Source organism: Asterias amurensis, chromosome 2, assembly GCF_032118995.1.
Source record: "Asterias amurensis chromosome 2, ASM3211899v1".
Lineage (NCBI taxonomy): Eukaryota > Metazoa > Echinodermata > Asteroidea > Forcipulatida > Asteriidae > Asterias > Asterias amurensis.
The window spans coordinates 17,752,542-17,771,394 of NC_092649.1; the positions used below are offsets into that span (position 1 = coordinate 17,752,542).

General features: G+C 40.9%; 1 protein-coding gene across 9 annotated transcripts in view; it reads left to right on the forward strand.

Moving 5' to 3' along the window:
* The window catches only part of LOC139950410 (putative helicase MOV-10), a 35,354-nt gene that overhangs the window by 2,656 nt on the left and 13,845 nt on the right, over positions 1-18,853 (forward strand). The window contains exons 1-7 of one of the 9 annotated variants that reach the window (XM_071949090.1): positions 858-992; positions 1,134-1,257; positions 4,370-4,575; positions 4,711-5,059; positions 5,255-7,948; positions 8,154-8,589; positions 8,783-11,752. In XM_071949090.1, coding sequence (XP_071805191.1) covers positions 4,396-4,575; positions 4,711-5,059; positions 5,255-7,948; positions 8,154-8,589; positions 8,783-10,208 — 5,085 coding nt within the window. In that variant the 5' untranslated portion in view covers positions 858-992; positions 1,134-1,257; positions 4,370-4,395 and the 3' untranslated portion in view covers positions 10,209-11,752. Of the gene's footprint in view, positions 1-857; positions 1,258-2,048; positions 2,945-4,369; positions 4,576-4,710; positions 5,060-5,254; positions 7,949-8,153; positions 8,590-8,782; positions 11,754-12,052; positions 12,198-13,861; positions 14,092-15,685; positions 16,029-16,310; positions 16,440-16,848; positions 16,965-18,648; positions 18,747-18,853 lie in introns of those variants that run through there. The other 8 variants (XM_071949098.1, XM_071949106.1, XM_071949125.1 and 5 more) reach the window with 8 other exon arrangements.

Below are 18,853 nucleotides of genomic sequence, written 5' to 3' on the forward strand. Positions count from 1 at the left end.
CATAGTTTTTTAACCACAAAGTGTTTCCAGAAAACAAAAGTGCTTATAATTAACTGTGAGTTTTATTTTTATATATTTTTTATTCTTGCTATATATGTACTTGACATAATATCACCCTTCGTGATTGAGGACTAGAAAAATGCTTGTCACCGTGGACCTTGCTTTTAGCTGATGGTTTTTTGCTAACATTAATCGATAGGCGTCGTTTCTGTGAACATTATTTAATAAATATAATTTGTATGCTATCCCCATATTTTGTTTTTTAAAACGGATGCTAAATCTACAAGTTTTCATATTTTTTTCTGAATTATTTGGCATAATATAATTACTATTAAAAATACAGATTGGCTGGAAAGCGCTGTTTTATTCTTTAACTTCTCCCTTTGGAAAACAACTTGTGGAAGAGTAGAATAATAACACGCTTTAGCCCTTAACTTGTGAAGAAAACATAAAACACTTTACAAAACTTGAACAAGAATATCTAAAAACACGGATCGGTCTATAGTTGGTCTTTGAAAAGCGTTTGTAACCGTTTGTTATAAAATGCATATGGGTAGAAACATGTTGTTAAAAAGTAGAATACAATGATCCACCCAACAAGCCTCGCAAAATGCGCAGTTTTCCTTTACCTAGCTTGTGACTAACACGGTCGGCCATTTATGGGAGTCTAATTTTTGACTCCAACAACTAATGGCCGACCGTGTTTTTACTCAGCTTTTTCGTTCCATCCGAAAAGTACCATTGCACGCAGCGTGCAATGGTACTTTTCGGATGGAACGAAAAAGCTGAGTAAAAACATCACTGCGTGCGTGCGCGTGTCTTTGGTAACGCTGCAGCAGTGTTACTGCAAGGCATAAAAATTAGTAAAATTACTAGCATTCGGCTTTTACAATTAAAAATTGTAGGCCTACGCTTTGTTTGTTTTCAAAATGACAAAGATCTACTTGGATGTTATATAAAACAAATAATGAATGTTTTTCATTCGTGCAATGGTGCGAAAGCTGGAATGTTCCATTCAACTCGGCTCCGCCTCGTTGAAAAGAACATTCCATCTTTCAACTCATGAACATATTATTCGCACCATTGCACTCATAAACATTCATTATGTGTATAATAACGCCCTACTGAAAAAGGGTTTATTTGTTGGCGGAGATCAGCCACCGTATCAATGTTTAAATTGTGTGTGTCCCTCAAGGGCAACCATGCTACGGCGAGTAGGCTAGAAGCACATCGATATCTACCGGAACAACATTTTCTGTGAGTATGGTGACGCACTGACATAACGACATTGTCTGTAGAACTAATTTTGGAAATTGGGGTGCTTGCTTCAACGTTTATGAGACATAATCTGTTGTTCAAAATAGTTTCCTTGTTTTTTAAATTGTCCGGACCATTCTGTTTGGTTCCATGTTATATCTTGTTTTTAATGTTCTCTTATCTTGCAATGTGTATTTTAGATTAATATGTTTATTTTGTCTTAGTCCCTAATGTAATTCTTATCCTTTATAGTTTCTCGATGTCCTTGTATAAGCCCTATTCAACGCAATTCAGCCTATACTGTGTGACTTAAAGGAACACGTTGCCTTGGATCGGACGAGTTGGTCAAAACAAAAGCGTTTGTAACCGTTTTTTATAAAATGCATATGGTTGGAAAGATGTTTTAAAAGTAGAATACAATGATCCACACAAGTTTGCCTCGAAATTGCGTGGTTTTCCTTCTACTGTGCGAACTAACATGGTCGGCCATTTATGGGAGTCAAAATTTTGACCCCCATAAATGGCCGACGTGTTTAGTCGACGAGGTAAAAGGAAAACCACGCAATTTCGAGGCATGTTTGTGTGGATTATTGTATTCTACTTTTACAACAGCTTTCTACCCATATGCATTTTATAAGAAACTGTTACAAAGGCTTTTCAAAGACCAACTCGACCGATCCAAGGCAACGTGTTCCTTTAATATACATAACACATTGAATTGAAGTGAATTTCAAGTATTTCCCCGACTAATACCTCTCCGAATTTCCACAAAAAATATCTATCAATTATAAAACAAAAACACTGAAAAGAAAACCCTCAAATATGAAGACGTAGCGCATAAATAAATATTTCATTTTATGTGAAGGTTATCGCGTAAAAATTGTGCCGTAACTACCCAAGGTGTGTACGTGTTGATATTGGCTTCCCATAGCAACAGTAAACAATGATGTGCTACCGTGGCAACCAAAATACCGTATCACATAGACTTCCACAAGTCCATGGACCTTAAGTCATGCCTGAATTTGGCTTATATCTATATCAAAGTTGGCAAGATGACAGTAACAGAATCGAATGTCAAGTAAGACTTCGACTGAATAATAGTCCTTTTGGTTTTTATAAAATTTGCCATTATAAATGATTTTTTATGTGAAACAAAAGAGTATGTAAACGCACGAATGACTAGTTCAAGTCTTGTATGTGGCATGCCACCTTTATGGCCTAGTTAACAACCAAATCGAATCCTAACCAAGGTCGGTCAATGTCGATAGCAATAATCAAACCCTTATAATTCCTTTATGAAAGAAAAACCAACACAGTTCTGCCTATGGGTACATGAACCAGTGCAGCTTTCGTTTTCCATTGAGTGGTGTGTATAGGGTAATGTCAAGTGTAGTGTAACTGGTAAAGCACATGCTAACGTGATTTCCGCAATAAAAAACACACCAGATATAAATCGTAAGCAAAGTGAGCAATGAATACACACACCGACTACAGATAAGATAAGTGCTGTGGAACTGTGCAGTATTGCATTATCTCAGTTTCTTAAACGGTGTTTAGAGTTCGGTCGATGACGGTAGGGCTATAACCATGGATGTACAGCGTGTGATATTGCAGGGTGACTTGAGCCGCCAGTTGCCCAAGCAACGTTCTAAAGTTGTGCGTATATTCACCAGTTCTACATTCACAGGTAAAGTATATACACCTTATTCCACCGTACAACATTATGAATTGAGATCTGTAATTTTGGAAAAAAATAACTGTGAACTCTGATCTGCACACATTTGCGATAAGATTATGTAAGCACTGTCAAAATAAAGTGATTGGAAACAAATAGTATTATTCCTGAAAGGGACTGGCAACACGTTGGATGTGTGCAGGTTTGGGGGGGGGGGGGACACGGGGAAATTTAATATGTACAAACCATGATTCATGTCTTAGATGTAATGGGGGCATACGTTTGTGTAATTGTAAAACTTATCATTAGGTTGCACGAACGACTTCGTATAACTCAAAACATTGGGTGCCGTTTGTCTAACTATTGTTTTCGCATGTTTGTCACGTTGCCGTGGTTGTAAATGTACATAAAATTAAAGTGTTGCCAACAATAATTGCTTTTATATGATTAATACGAGGCTAATGGTTTCAGATATAAGCCATGAAAATATTATGGTACATTATGTTTTTTAAAGCCATTGGACCCTTTCGGTTCAGAAAAAAAAAAGTTCACAGATTTACAAATAACTTACAGGGTTTACAGAAGGCAATGGTGAAAGACTTCTCTTGAAATATTATCCCATGAAATGCTTTACTTTTTGAGAAAACAGCAAAACAATATAAATTCTCGTTAACGAGAATTGCGGATTTATTTTAAACACATGTCATGACACGGCAAAACGCGCGGAAACAAGGGTGGGTCTTTCCGTTGTTTTCTCCCGACTCCGATGACCGATTGAGCCTTAATTTTCACAGGTTTGTTATTTGATATAGAAGTTGTGGTACACAAAGTGTGGGCCTTGGGCAACACTGTTTACCGAAAGGGTCCAGTGGCTTTAAATCATGGTGAATCATAAAATAACCGAAATTGAGGCAACTTTAAAAGAGGCTTATATGAACCATGATATTTATGTCAAGATTTATGATGATTTACGTTTTGATGGATAAATATTAATTGTATGTCACGTTGTTTGTGAGCCGTGATGGATGGCTCTTGGATGTTCATTAGTTTACAAACCATGAGACTCGTATCAATTTGTGATTTGTATTTAGTGTAACTTATGGCTTACAAACAAAAAGCACACACTTTTACTTTAGACTACTTGCTATGTTAACATCTTACAATAAACAAAATAAGCAGCACTTTCTATCTCACATTATTGTTAAAAACCATGGTAAAAAGTACGTCAAAGCTGAAAAAAAAACCGATATTGGCAAACGACGCTCTCGTTGTTTGTATTATGGAAATTTGATTTAAATTGTCCTGCCGCCTACTTCCATTTTTAGTTTTGCTCTTTAGATTTATTATGTGTTTTACGGCCTATTTTGCGGTTATAAACTTACTGAAAAAATATTTTCCCTTCAGCTAGTGTCTTTGATTTTCGACTTCCTTTGATAGATACTTCAACGGAACGCAATGCATTAATGCGCGACGTGTATCCCCGTCTTAAGGACTACTGCAAGTCTAATCATGGTCTGGAGTTTCAAGTTATCGACATGAGATGGGGAGTTCGGGACGAGGCGACAGACGATCACATGACGTCACAATTATGCATGGCCGAAATAGCTCAATGCCAACGCCTCTCCGTGGGACCAAACTTTGTGGTGAGTGGCTTCAAAATAGTTCAAATACAGTTTGATGTTGTATATCGGTGAATGATAAGTGATGAAATTTATTGGAATGCTAACATGCCATTATAGAACTTTTAAAACGAAATACACTTTCATTTCACTTTACAGACTTTTCTGTGTCAGAAATACGGGTATCGACCTTTCCCGCCAAAAATTGAAAACGACGAATTCACCCTTCTTCGAGATGCGTTGATCCGGAACGAGAAACCAACAGAAAAACTGGACATGTGGTTCCTGCGTGACGACAACTGCGTTCCTCCTGTTTACGTGTTGCAGCCAATTAGCTCTAAGCTACCATACTTTAATCGCCGTGACGAGCCAATCAAATCGAAGGAGCAACAGGGTGAGTGGTGGTCGACGTTTGAGCTACTTCAGAGCCAGTTACGCTTTGCTGCAGAAGAGGCTGAAACAAAGAAAGTTCTTACACCGGAGAAGGCAAAGAAGTATACTGTATCAGGTTAGTAAACATTTATGAGGTTAGGCTTTAAGTTGGAAACAGTTGTATTAAGACATTGCCAAGCGACTAATTTGGCCATCAGCATGGCCACTGAAAAACTGCGTATTGCTTTCTGTGAATCAATTAAGACGTTCATTTAGACACCAATACCAAAGGCATTTTACTAAACAGAGGTGGTTTTTTTATTTTTAATAGTTACACAAGACGAGGTACAGCACGGCATTTTGAACGCACCATCCGATCAAAAGGAGCATTGCCTGTGTTTTGTCCGGAAGTTCAGCGATTTAGAGACCAAAGGTGAAGTAAGAGAAGCTTCATCATTCATTGACATCCAATCTGGGAAAGTTGATACCGATGCCCAGGCACTTTTGTCTAACCTACGCGACAACGAAGTTCCCCGGGTACTCCCCTCTACCAATATCATAGTTACTGACCTCGGCGAATGGTCAAAAGAAGGGGTTCATGTTGAGAATAAGCGGCACAAAGAATATCTGGAACGGTTCCTTGATGCGTTCTATACTAAGATGGTCGGTATGGTCGATGCTGGAGTGATGAAAGAGAAAGCGGCGAGCCTGGACAACCCTTTGCATCAAGAAATTCTCCAACACCTGTCATTCTGTGTGACCAAGTGTATTGGGTTCCTGGGTAGGGAGGACGTCATCGGTGAGGTTCAGAGATATGTATTGAAGTGGACAACGAGGAAGGAAAGTAGTCAGGAGGAGAAAGGTTTGCCTCTGGTACTGCATGGTGAATCTGGATGTGGAAAAACGTCAGTCATGGCAAAATGTGTTTCACTCGTGAAACAAACCTGGTTATCTGGAAGTGATGCCGCTGTCGTCATTCGATTCCTCGGTACGAGCCCAAACACCGCATCAATTCAGCGGGTACTAGAGACGTTGTGCAAACAAATCCAGCAAGTTTACAACCAGTCAGAGTTCCAAGTTCCTACTGAATACAACAAACTTGTTACAGCTTTTGTAAAGTTTCTGCAGTTCGCCACAAAAGCAAAACCTCTCGTCATTTTCTTGGATTCTCTCGATCAATTATCGGCCGACCATGGAGCACATCGGCTGGCATGGCTCCCCAAGACGCTGCCCCCGCATGTCGCCCTCATTGTCTCAACCTTACCCAAAGAGCACGGCATCCTGGATAAACTTAAGGAACGACTCCCCAACTCAGGGCAATACATCCAAGTGACGCAGTTTTCACCAGAAGAGAGCACAACGATTATTAAGTCGTGGCTGGTGACTGCAAGCAAAGAAATGGCAAGCTCCCAGTTTGACATCATTGCAAAAGCTGTCAACGAGTGCAGTCTGCCACTATTCCTGAAACTTACCTTTGATCAATGCATAAAATGGCATTCATACCAGTCTGCAGAGAAATGCATTCTCGCATCCAGTATCCACGATATGATCAATCTTATCTTTCAGCAGCTTGAGGAGTACCATGGACGTATCCTCGTATCCAGGGCCTTAGCTTACATCACTCTATCTCCAGACGGTCTAACTGAGATGGAACTTGATGACATTCTCTCATTAGATGACGATGTATTGAATGACGTGTACCAGTTCTGGATGCCACCGGTGCGTCGAATCCCTCCTTCATTGTGGACAAGAATCAAGAACGACATCAGCTCGTATCTGGTAGACCGAGATGCAGATGGAGTGACAGTCACCTATTGGTATCACCGTCAGTTCATCGAGACGGCCAGGCAGCGGTATCTCAGTGATCCCGACCTCAGGAAGAAGCTTCATCAGACATGTGGAGAGTATTTTAATGGCACCTGGGCAGGAGATCGTAAGAAGCCATGCCGATATTCAGCTCTTCAAGTAGAGCGTTTTAAAGTCCCTGCAGAGTCTGAAGAGAACCGTCAAGTTTCAAGCCAACCACTACAGTTCACTGGACTGAAAGACCAAGTTAATGCCAAGTATAACATCCGGAAGCTAACACAGCTGCCGTTTCATCTGTTGGGAGCAGAAGACTTGGATTCTTTGAAGAAATTTGCTCTCTGTAACTTTGACTTCCTCCTCAGCAAAATCAAGGCTCTCTCGATGCAAGAAGCTTTGGATGATTTCGATAGAGTAGGAGAGAAGAAGCAAGATGATGAGCTAAGCATTCTCAGCAGTGCACTCCGACTGTCTTCATCCATTATCTCGAACGATCCTGATCAATTAGCACCGGAGATTATGGGACGGTTGATAAATGCTACGGATAAATATCCCAATCTGAAAGAACTTCTACAACAAGCCTCAGAAAGAGGTCTCGTGTTACACCCAATGCTACCAATCAGCACATGTTTAAAGCCACCAGGTGGGATGCTGGTGACGTCACTGGAGGGTCATACCGAGGAAGTTGTTGCTCTGTCAATATCACACGACTCTCGACTGGCAATAACTGGCTCGAAAGACACCACCGCTCGCATCTGGCTGGTTGAAAATGGCAGTTTGATTCACACGTTGACGGGCCACCGTGAGGCTGTGTATGGAATCGAAATGACGATGGACGATCAGTATTGTTTAACGTACAGCCACAGCGGAGAGTACATGAAATCAGGCAAAATTTGTTATTGGAACGTGGAGACCGGAGATCTGATTCACCGCCTCAAGGGTCACACTGGTAAAGGTACATCCAATGTTACGATCAGCCAGGACGGCAAGTATGCTGTGGCTGGCCTGCAGACATTAATCGACTACGATGGCGAAAATGAAGATACCGACTGTGAAGATGATGAAATCATAGCTGAGGGGAAACGGCAACACAAGAGCAACAAGAAGAAGGAGCTTGGAGATGACTGGGACGATGAGGACTATGAAGATGAGGCCAGAGATGTGGTGGTCGTCTGGAATCTGGAGACTGGGCGAGTTATGCATTGGTTGTACAAGCAAACAGGTGAGTTCCAGTTTTCTACGGTCTCGTTATGTAAAAATGCTGTCGATTTCTAATTCTGACAATTTATATGATTAGAAATAATAAAGCTGTCATTTTCCCCTAAATTATTGTATAACGTTCCAAAGTGGTACAGAATTTACAGGTTCTTAGCTACCATAGTCGTTACCCTCACTTACTTGTAACTCCACCTTTGTTTACCTCCAAGATCATATAAATGGAGTTCTATCGATGGTGATAGACGACCGGCAGATAGCCGCTTCGTTCTCCAATGATCACACTATCGTGCTGTGGGACATAATCAAAGGAGAACCACTTCGTGAGATGACTGATGATCGTGACCTGCCCATCATTAAGATCGCTCTGTCCGATGACCAGCGGCTTCTTGCAGTACACGGAGGTGACGTCTCGATCCACAGTTTCCCCGACTTCAAGTTCCTTGGAGAGTCGACGGACCCAGATTCCAGCTCAACGATAAGGGCCATGTTCATCACGAAGGACAACTCACGAGTCGTTTCCGGACATTGCTGTGGACTGGTCAGAGTTTTCGGAACCGGTGAAGGCACAGAGAGAACTCGACTCCTGCAACAGGAATACTTCGACAGAGAATCAATTGATAGCATGACTGTTACACCTGATGAAAAGTAAGCTCATTGTGTGTTAGTGTTACAAAAAGTACACTTACATTTAAAAAAAGACGAACATTCTCAAAATATGTCCGTTTTTTCTGTCTGTGTCAACTTCTTAAAATTTTGTTTTAACTCCCGTGCGTAAAACAAAAATCTGTTTATGTCTTTAACCAAATGTTATCTGTATGTTTGTTGCTTTTCTTTTTAGGTATGTTGTTGCATCTTGCAATACCAAGTCTGAAGCTGCAGTTTTCCACCTTCATAACTTAGAAGTAGCTACCATACTGCCTCACGACCTGGCAGTTTTGGCAGTGGATGTAACACCGGACAGCTCCAAGATCCTCACCGCATCTAAAGACAAAAACGTCCGTGTTTGGGACCTTGGTAATATCAACGCGTCTGAATCCACCAAAGAGCTAGAACGTACTCTAGCTAAACACAACGATTACGTTCTCCTGGTACTTAGAATGAAGTGTGACGACAATGTCATCACGACGAGCTCCGATGGCACAATTAAGGTATGGGACGTAAGAACCGGCAAGGTTGTCAAGAGTCTAGAAGCACCGGAAGATGGCGACTGTCACGATGCTGCCATCAGTAGTGATGACAGTTTCATGGTAGGGTGTGGCTCCCGTCACTGGTACGTCTTGGGTCTGCCAGACTTTGACGTGAGGGGTGCGTTCACAGAGATGATGCTGCACGTGTCTTGTTTAGTGATAACCCCAGATGACAGGAGAGTCGCTATTGGACTCCAGCGTCCGAAGTTCGAAATCAGAATCTGTAACCTGAAAACAGGAGAGACTCTTCAAGTCATCGGGTTGAGGTCAACTTCTCTCCACATGCTTTCGTCAGGTCTGTTCGTCAATCAATTTGAAATACAAATGTATGACGAGTCGGGAAAAAGTAAAATTTTACAGCTGATCCAAGGTGATACTGGAAGAGTGTCGGCAGCGCTTGAGCATAAAGATAAAGTACATACCTATGCGGTATCTGCAGATGAGACTATGCTCATCTCAGGTAGCAGCAGCACTGTTTACCTTTGGGCCCTTAGTAATGCATCACTCATAGCTACAATGGAAGGTCACGGTGAATGGGTCAAGGCAGTTGCATTCTCTTCTGAGGGAACTATCGCTGCATCGGGGGCAAATGGCGGTGAAATCATCATTTGGAATATCCAATCAAAATCGCTGAAGCATACGATTACGCATGCCCACGAATCGGACATCAGACAGTTGGTGTTTAGTCCTGATAATCGGTTACTGCTTTCGTTAGCACAAGATGATAGCTATGTTCAATTGTGGGACGTGGAGACAGCCCAGTGCGTCATGAGGTACCACACGTACTCTAAAGTACGGACGGCTGTCATCTCAAGGAAATGCAATACATTTATTGTTGCACTGGAAGACGGAAGGATGGCTTTCTTGAAAATATCACCGCCTGGAGTAAAACCACAGCCTGAATTATCAGGCAACAGGGCAAGTCGTCCTGCCGATATAGGACCTACCGCAGTTGACCACCAACTTAGCCCACAACAACAAGGCCAGCCGCAGTCCTTGACACAGTCACAAGACAAACCGATGGACGGTAGTTCCCCAAATCGGGCGCGAAAAAGCTCAATGTGTCAGATTATTTAATTTGTTTGTTTTTTTCGTTCAAATAATTTGGGGCTCTTCGATTCCAAAAGGAAGAATTGTTTAACAATGTTTGCATCTGATTTTGGGAGAAAAATGAGGACAAAAGAAACTGGTACGACTTCAACAGCTGCCACTGTTCTCTTGTTAGGGATAGTTGGGATTTATGTTGGTTTAAAGTGTTCTATGTTTCTTAGCACAATAATTTTGATAGTTCTCTAAATTATACTAGTACAAAGAGAGATCTATAAGGGTCATTATGCATGTGTCCTTTTTTGGTGAATATGTTTTATCTTCGAGTGCAAGAAATGATTTTGGGCGTACGAAGTATAAAAACTCTTGGTATAGGACAATAGGCATTAAAATAATAAGACATTTTCGTCATGTCCCTTGAGGGGCTCCGTATATTACATTTTGCTTTTACTTTGATTGAGTTAGTTGAAGTGAGAACATTTAGACACAGAATCCGTCAAGGTATAGACCTTTATCACTATGCAGCCATCTTGAATTTTCACCCATTGATATCAATGCTACCAAACCGAGGCTGGAAGCACAAAATAGTCTTGTTCCCACGTGCAAAATAGTTATCACCTTTCATTATTGTTATTGGATACGAGGAACATGACCAAGATGGGGGCATCAGAGGTAAATTCTGACTAAGGAAGTGTCTCGTTGGTCATAACTTCTCTTGCCGTTTTGTTGTATCTTGCAGTTGTGGAATGCCCTGTTCAGTCAGGTAGTATTGTAAAAAGAAAAAGAAAAGTACGCAATTTAATGGCCTATCTGTACAATGTATAAGGTATCGAAGCAACCGCCACTTATTCAGATGCAATGAACAATGTTTTTGTAATTGCATATGGTTTTATTCCTTACATGCGTTTTTCAGGTTTATTCAAACATTATTCAAAGAATATCTCGAATCTTGAAAAAAAAGTTGTATAAATGAAAATATAAATTTGTTGGACAAACCGGCCTTAAATAGGTTTTAATACTTTAGAGGTCACTTCTAGGTCTCCAAGCATATGTGTACAATTAAAAAGCACTAATTTATGTAATTTAATAATGGAATGAGATAAATAGGTTAGATTGAGATGGTATACAATAATTATTGTACATAATGTAATTGTTTGATTACAGCAGTTACATAGTCCTAACGCTTCTCAGAATTGTACATCTTTAGGGATTATTCTTACTTTCGCTCTCCGGATTTCCGGCGATATCTCAAAAATGCAACCTTAGATTTTGAGACAAAATAATCGACGACAGTTCAAAAAAACAATGTAATTCTTTGCCTTTAAAGGTCCTCAAAATGGAGGTAGAAATAAAAACCTATAATGTAGTTAGTTCGGTCAATCATAAAATGTTCGTCGAAATTTTGTAATGCTTGTTCAGTCAATACAAAATGGCCCACGTAGAATAAACACCATTAATTAGTTCTATCCGTCAAATCAGATCGGTGTACTTTGTTTTCCTGTTTTACTTGATTAATATTGTAGCGCACACCCCCATCTCATATACGGCCCCGCCCACATGAAAAACAAGGGCTCACACATTGCCGTGTCCGAACTGGCAGCTACGGCTACGACTGTTGCATAGAACGTCCTATGTCCTACACTTCAACGCATGGTGACGCGGAAAAAATAGCCGTAGCCGTTGCCGCGAGTTCGTACACGGCCCTTTCGCGCTCAGCGTTCAGACGAGAGGACAGAGCCTGAAGCCAAATCAAAAGCTGAAGCCGTGGTTTTGAAAAGGGCCTTAGTAGTCAGTGTCCGTTACGTGCAGATCTTTGTTACGCTGTGTTTATCACTATGCGGTCTAGGGACTTTTTGTATGCACACCCTGAGTACCCCGTAGAAAAAAACCACTGCCCGGCGGCCGAGTGGAGGAGGATTCTGCTATTATTTTATTACACGTGTGTCAAATTTGGGGTTTTCTTTTTACGACGGAGCGAGCGCAAAGTGGACTTAAAAAACGTATTTACCAGGCCTGCAGGTAGGTTTTTTAAGCGTCAGAATTCGCATAAATGATTACATTTTCGAGTTCTTTGCTCGACTGCACTTGACTTTTTAGTTTAGTTAGTCTAATTTATTCCTCAAAGTCAAACGGTGAGTTAATGCATGGAGGTATACTATAGTACAATGTACCTCCATTTAAAACAATTTTTGACTTCATCTGTCGTATGAAGTCAAAACTTGTTTTAAAAGGAGTACAGCGCCCCAGTTACTGGGTCTACTCCATGGTTAAACTTAATGGAGGAAGGAAATCAAATGGTTTAGCATGTTTAGTCATGTTTGTTACTTCAAATCAAGTACAGTTGGTGGAAAAGTTTCCGTATGGCGCCACCACTTTTTCATTCGAAATAAAATAATAGACCCTATATATAGTATCTAATTTACCTGATTGATATATCCCTTTTTGTAAAAATTAGTGACAAAGTGGTGGCGCCATGCGCAGCGGAAAGTTATCCCAATTGGTATACAAAACATTGATTGATGAGGACTGAGGAGTGCTTTCTCCGTGGACCGTCCCCGTTTTGTTAACATTGAGATTTAAATTAAGTAAGAAGTACAGTACAGTACTGTAGACGTAGTCAGTAGCAGTACTACTAGAAAAGTACATGTATTGTAGGCCTTGCTACTTACCTCTTACCTGCCTCACTCAGCAGAGCCCTATAGCTAATAGCACAATCCATGTTAATATTAAATAATAATGTTATTATGTACCAATTATTATTTACTACTATAATTATATGTTTTATAATAGTAATTTTTAAAAATATATTATTATAGTGCCAACTTAGGGTGTGTTCGATTTGCTCCCCAGGTCGACCCCGGTGTGTGGCGTTTATTTTTTCCAGGACGAATGTGTGCAGATAATTACCCACGTTCACTCTGGAAAATAAAAAAAAACGCCACACACCGGGTCGACCTAGGGAAGCTAAACGAATGCACCCTTAGTCATGTTAGTAGCTCACCTTGTTCTTGTTTGTTGAGCTGTACGTCCTGCTAGTGTAGTGTAGCAAAATGACTCTCTTAAAAAAAAAAAAATATTTGATCTTGTGTCACAGTCGCCATCGACAGTGATGAGACGGGTATGTTTCTATTGGTCTCATGTTCGGACCAATGTTAAAAAGAGATGTTAAAAGAGAGCCATTTACAGCTCAACAAGGTGGGTTGCTACGTAGTACAGTACGTGCCAACTAGTCAAGCATCCTGGGCCTGACACTCGGGCCATGACATATCTATCATGTCTAGTACATTATTTAGTAATATGGACAACAGAGCGAACCTTTGCCAATGCCACATAAATAAATGTGGGGCAACCTCTCTCGTCTTACTTGAGCCCATCCCATTTAATAAATAAAAACAAATTGTCATTATGCTAGAGACTCTCTCAGCTTTTTGGCGCCCTAGTACGCCCACAACCACATAAATGGCATCAGGAAGTGAGATAATTTTTCAACAAGAAACCTACATTTTTTGCCAGGTCCCCCACCCCTCCTGCCCCTCAGTTGTCACTAACGCCGATAACCATGTCCCAGCCTAAATTGTGGACAGTTTATTATATGAAAATGAAAGTCTTAAAGGCCCAGTGTATTTCTGACAATTAACATTAAAAACATCAACATAACCGATGTTCATTTTCTTTCTTTGCAGAAACTGATCAGCTGAGGGAGAGCAATTATTGCTGCGGAGTTATGATAAAAGTGTTGACGTCATGACCAATCAGAGAACAGGCAGGCCCTCGGTGGCTCAGAATCGACGTGTCGGACTCGGATTTCTCAAGTTTCTTCAAGAGAGTCATCGAGGAGATGTGGACAGCAAGGAGATAATGAAGACAGCTTTCCTGAAAGAATACAAACCAAGATTAGAGAAAGGAGGAGTAGGTAAGAAGCACAATTTCATACAAGAATTCTGCATTTTAGCAGAAGACAAAGTTTGTAAGCCTGACTTAATGCTAAAAATGAGTGGTTTGGTTGTGAAGTAATCTGTGCACAGGTGCTTCGTTTTAAAGGGCTGGGGCACCAATACGTTTTTCCTCAGTAAAGGGCACCTCAGAAAAAGAGACTTGTAAATTTCTATTGGAACACTGGACTCGAGTCAAGGGGCACCAATAAATTTCCAAGGGCAACAGGCAATTGCCTCCATCAAGTATCAGGCTTGAACTTGGGCAACACTGGATGGGTGTGGGGTGGGTATCTTAATTGGAATCGTAGAATTATCAAAGCATCCATAAGAAAATGTCACACCAGCCCAAGAACCCCCAGGGCTCAGGCAACACCCCCTTCTCTTAACAGTAAGTGTATTTGGTTCTTTAAGTGCATAAGTACAGCCCATCTGAATGACACAGCATAATGGTTTAAGCCCTTTTCACACGGCCAAAATGTAGCCAGGGTCCCTTGCTACAAAATTTACAAGCATGGATTGTTTGTTTGTTATCACCATGCGTGACTGATTTTGTGAGCTTTCACACTGCAAAGTTAAAAAACTAACAACCCTTGTGCGACATGAGAGTGATATGACGAATTGGTAAATCCTGATCACCTTAGTTGGACAAGATAGCACCAACAATGGCATGCGCTGTACGTGTACAGACTGTACGTGTATGGGCATTTTCACCTAGGCATCGTTCAATAAACAAGGGTTCCTTTCACACGATGATGTAGCCCACGTCCTTGGTCAAAACTTCCGCTAATGTAAGATTTTGTGGTAGGTCCGGACCTCTGACAAAATGTAGCAATGTTGGACAAGATTTGACAAGGTACCCTAGACACTCCAAAAATGATTTTCCTTTCACACGTTGTGCATTTTGTAAAATCTTACAACTATGCTACAATTTAGCAAGGGACCCTTGCTAAATTGCTCTCGTGTGTAAGGGGCTTAAGTGTCTCGCACATGGAGGACACAAGTGTCACGATCAGAGCTTAAAACTACACTTTGCTAATCAGATCACCAGAACTTTAGCCAGGACATGCAACCATGATTTGATTAATTTCTCCTTGCCCCATTTAGGAAGTTAAAGAAACACGTTGCCTTGGATCGGACGAGTTGGTCTTTAAAAAGCATTTGTAACCGGTTTTTTATAAAATGCATATGGTTAGAAAGATGTTTTAAAAGTAGAATACAATGATCCACACAAGTTTGCCTCGAAATTGCGTGGTTTTCTTTTTACTGTGCGAACTAACACGGTCGGCCATTTATGGGAGTCAAAAATTTGACTCCCATAAATGGCCAACCGTGTTAGTCGACGAGGTAAAAGGAAAACCGTGCAACTTCGAGGCATGTTTGTGTGGATCATTGTATTCTACTTTTACAAAATCTTTCTACCCATATGCATTTTATAAAAAACGGTTACAAACGCTTTTCAAAGACCAACTCGACCGATCCAAGGCAATGTGTTCCTTTAAGTCAATTTGAAGTTCAAGTCATTTATGGTCAGTTTCACTTAACTTAATATGAAGAACAACTCTGTCTTTGTAGGTTTCAACTTTTCAAGCATACTCTATGCTTTGAAGACCAATGGCAAGATCAACATCAGAGATGGCCGAGTCCAAGTTCAGAACAGTTTTGTTTCTGTGGATCAGTTCACCACCCTCAAGAAGCATGCCCTTGACCAGAAAGACACAATGAGGGCCAGTACAACGAGGGCTGGTGCAACGAAGCAGAGCCCAGGTAAAGGAGGCAAGTCCAGTGGGCCGGAACCGTACCCATTTTACTGCGAGGAGTGTGGCATCCAGGGGAACTCTCATCAGTCTTTTAATGCACATCTCCAAGGGAGTAGACATCGGCAGCAAATGATCTTCAAATGTGTCAAGAAGAGCAGGTAAACAGGATGTACATTTTTTTTGAACCCCCGAGAAGAGTGAATGGCCCAATTTCATGGAGCTAAGCATCATAACATTTTGCTTACCAGACTAAAATTGCCAGCCAAAATACCATGTCACATGTACCATACATGACTGGTATCCTGCTTATTTTCGCTTAGCAGAGTGATTGTAAAATTTTATTGTTAACCAAATGCCATTAGTCTATGACTTTTTATTTGGTCTTGTATTTTTATATGAAAATAAACCAATTTTGAATTTTCTATTTGTTTCACACTCAGGTCAAAGTTCATTGAAAACAAGAATGGCGTAGAGGTTACCAGTGAGCATGATGGTCAGGATGGGACCATTGCAATGAAACTGGCACGGAGTGCCAGTCAAACCTTCAGTATTACCATCAAGAATGTAAGGTAAGTGATTAACCAACAAAACTCTCTATTGTGCAGCAGGACACGCTTTTCACACAGTTTTGTATGCTATTTCACAAGTACTACAAAGTTCCACTGTGAAATAAACTACGTAAGTCCCATGTACTGAAGTGTTACACAGAGTAGTGCAGGACTATGGTGAAGCTAACCTGTCATGCTCGTACAGTGCTATGCATTCGTTTCCCCATACAAAGAGGGACAGAAGGTACTTGATTGCATGCGTGCAATGTCCCTTTTTGCAGGGGTTAATTACATGTGAGAACTTGTGTTTTGTATTTCTGAGGTGTCAGTGTTGGCAGGTATACAGCCATTTCATTTATTCTGCAGTGTATACTATTTTAGGTGTTGAAACACATAATATAATTTTTGTTTTTCTTCTTACTTTTTACAGTGATGACTTAACTACCGCATTCCTATCTTGTGTGCTGTTGAAAGTGCAGCCTGCCTTTGTGCTGACGGATGAGTATGATGTGACCCAGTCTAAAAAAGTGGTCCACCTCAAACCAGGTGATAAGGAAATTTAATAATCGGAACTAAATTCAACTTCATCATGATTCAAGTGTAAAAACGAAGCTTCTAAAATTTTAAGCCATGCAACGTTTCAGCTGAATAGCTGATTAAATTTGTACTTTCTTCAATAATAGTTTCATAGAAACTGAACAACTTTTTACATATTTTTAGTGAGATTACAGGGCTTGATTTTGGGTGAACATCCACAAAAAAAAGGGCTTGATTTGGGGGGAACATCCACAAGAATACAGGGCTTGATTTTGGGGGAACATCCACAAGAATACAGGGCTTGATTTTGGGGGAACATCCACAAGAATACAGGGCTTGATTTGGGGTGAACATCCACAAGAATACAGGGCTTGATTTTGGGGGAACATCCACAAGAATACAGGGCTTGATTTTGGGGGAACATCCACAAGAATACAGGGCTTGATTTTGGGGGAACATCCACAAGAATACAGGGCTTGATTTTGGGGGAACATCCACAAGAATACAGGGCTTGATTTTGGGGGAACATCCACAAGAATACAGAGCTTGATTTTGGGGGAACATCCACAAGAATACGAGCTTGATTTTGGGTGAACATCCACAACAATACATGGCTTGATTTTGGGGGAACATCCACAAGAATACAGGGCTTGACTTTGGGTGAACATCCACAAGAATACAGGGCTTGATTTTGGGTGAACATCCACAACAATACATGGCTTGATTTTGGGGGAACATCCACAAGAATACAGGGCTTGATTTTGGGGGAACATCCACAAGAATACAGGGCTTGATTTTGGGTGAACATCCACAACAATACATGGCTTGATTTTGGGGGAACATCCACAAGAATACAGAGCTTGATTTTGGGGGAACATCCACAAGAATACGAGCTTGATTTTGGGTGAACATCCACAACAATACATGGCTTGATTTTGGGGGAACATCCACAAGAATACAGGGCTTGACTTTGGGTGAACATCCACAAGAATACAGGGCTTGACTTTGGGTGAACATCCACAAGAATACAGGGCTTGATTTTGGGTGAACATCCACAAGAATACAGGGCTTGATTTTGGGTGAACATCCACAAGAATACAGGGCTTGATTTTGGGTGAACATTCACAAGAATACAGGGCTTGTAGCTCAATTGTTTTTTACTAGTTCAGAATTCTTTTAACAAGACCAGAATCAAAACAATAACAAACTGTACTAATATGCTTTTATTTGAACAACACTAAGAAAAGAATTGTTTTTTTTTTAATTATTTTGTTTGTTTATGCAAGTCGCCAGAGACAAAATGCCTGAAGGCCACTTCAAGGTGTGGGCTACAATTATTTTTGTCCAGAGGCCGTTGCCACCTACTCCTAGGGCTGAAACAGGGTTACCCCTTTTACAGTCCATGAGGATGTAGACTTGGGTATCGTCAGTCCGAAGCCTGGCCGGTAGAGCAGAAAGCACTACCTCCCCAATTTTATGTAGCAAGTGTCACAACCGGGATTCAAACCCACACTCTGCTGATCAAACACCAGAGCTTGAATCCGGTGCTCTTAACCGCTCGGCCATGACAGGCCACATGTTTAGTTATACTTTGATACTTGAAAGATGTTTGTGAGACTCAAACTCTAAATTGAAAACTTAAAGGTTTTATTGATTCTTTTTAATGAAACGGTGTTTGTGGTTTGTTATGTAGGGAGTGAGTACTGTATTCAGGTGGCTGTAGTGGGAGACTCCGTGGGTGTTCTCAGCAGCCCACTGATACTTGCCTTCAAGAAAGTACCATCCAACGAGGTACGTCTACCTTAAGCCCAGTTCAGACTTCCTGTGAATGTGGAGCGAGTTTTTACATTACAGGGCTGTCTTCGTTGCAAATGTTTTACAGGAAATGAGCTCAGCTC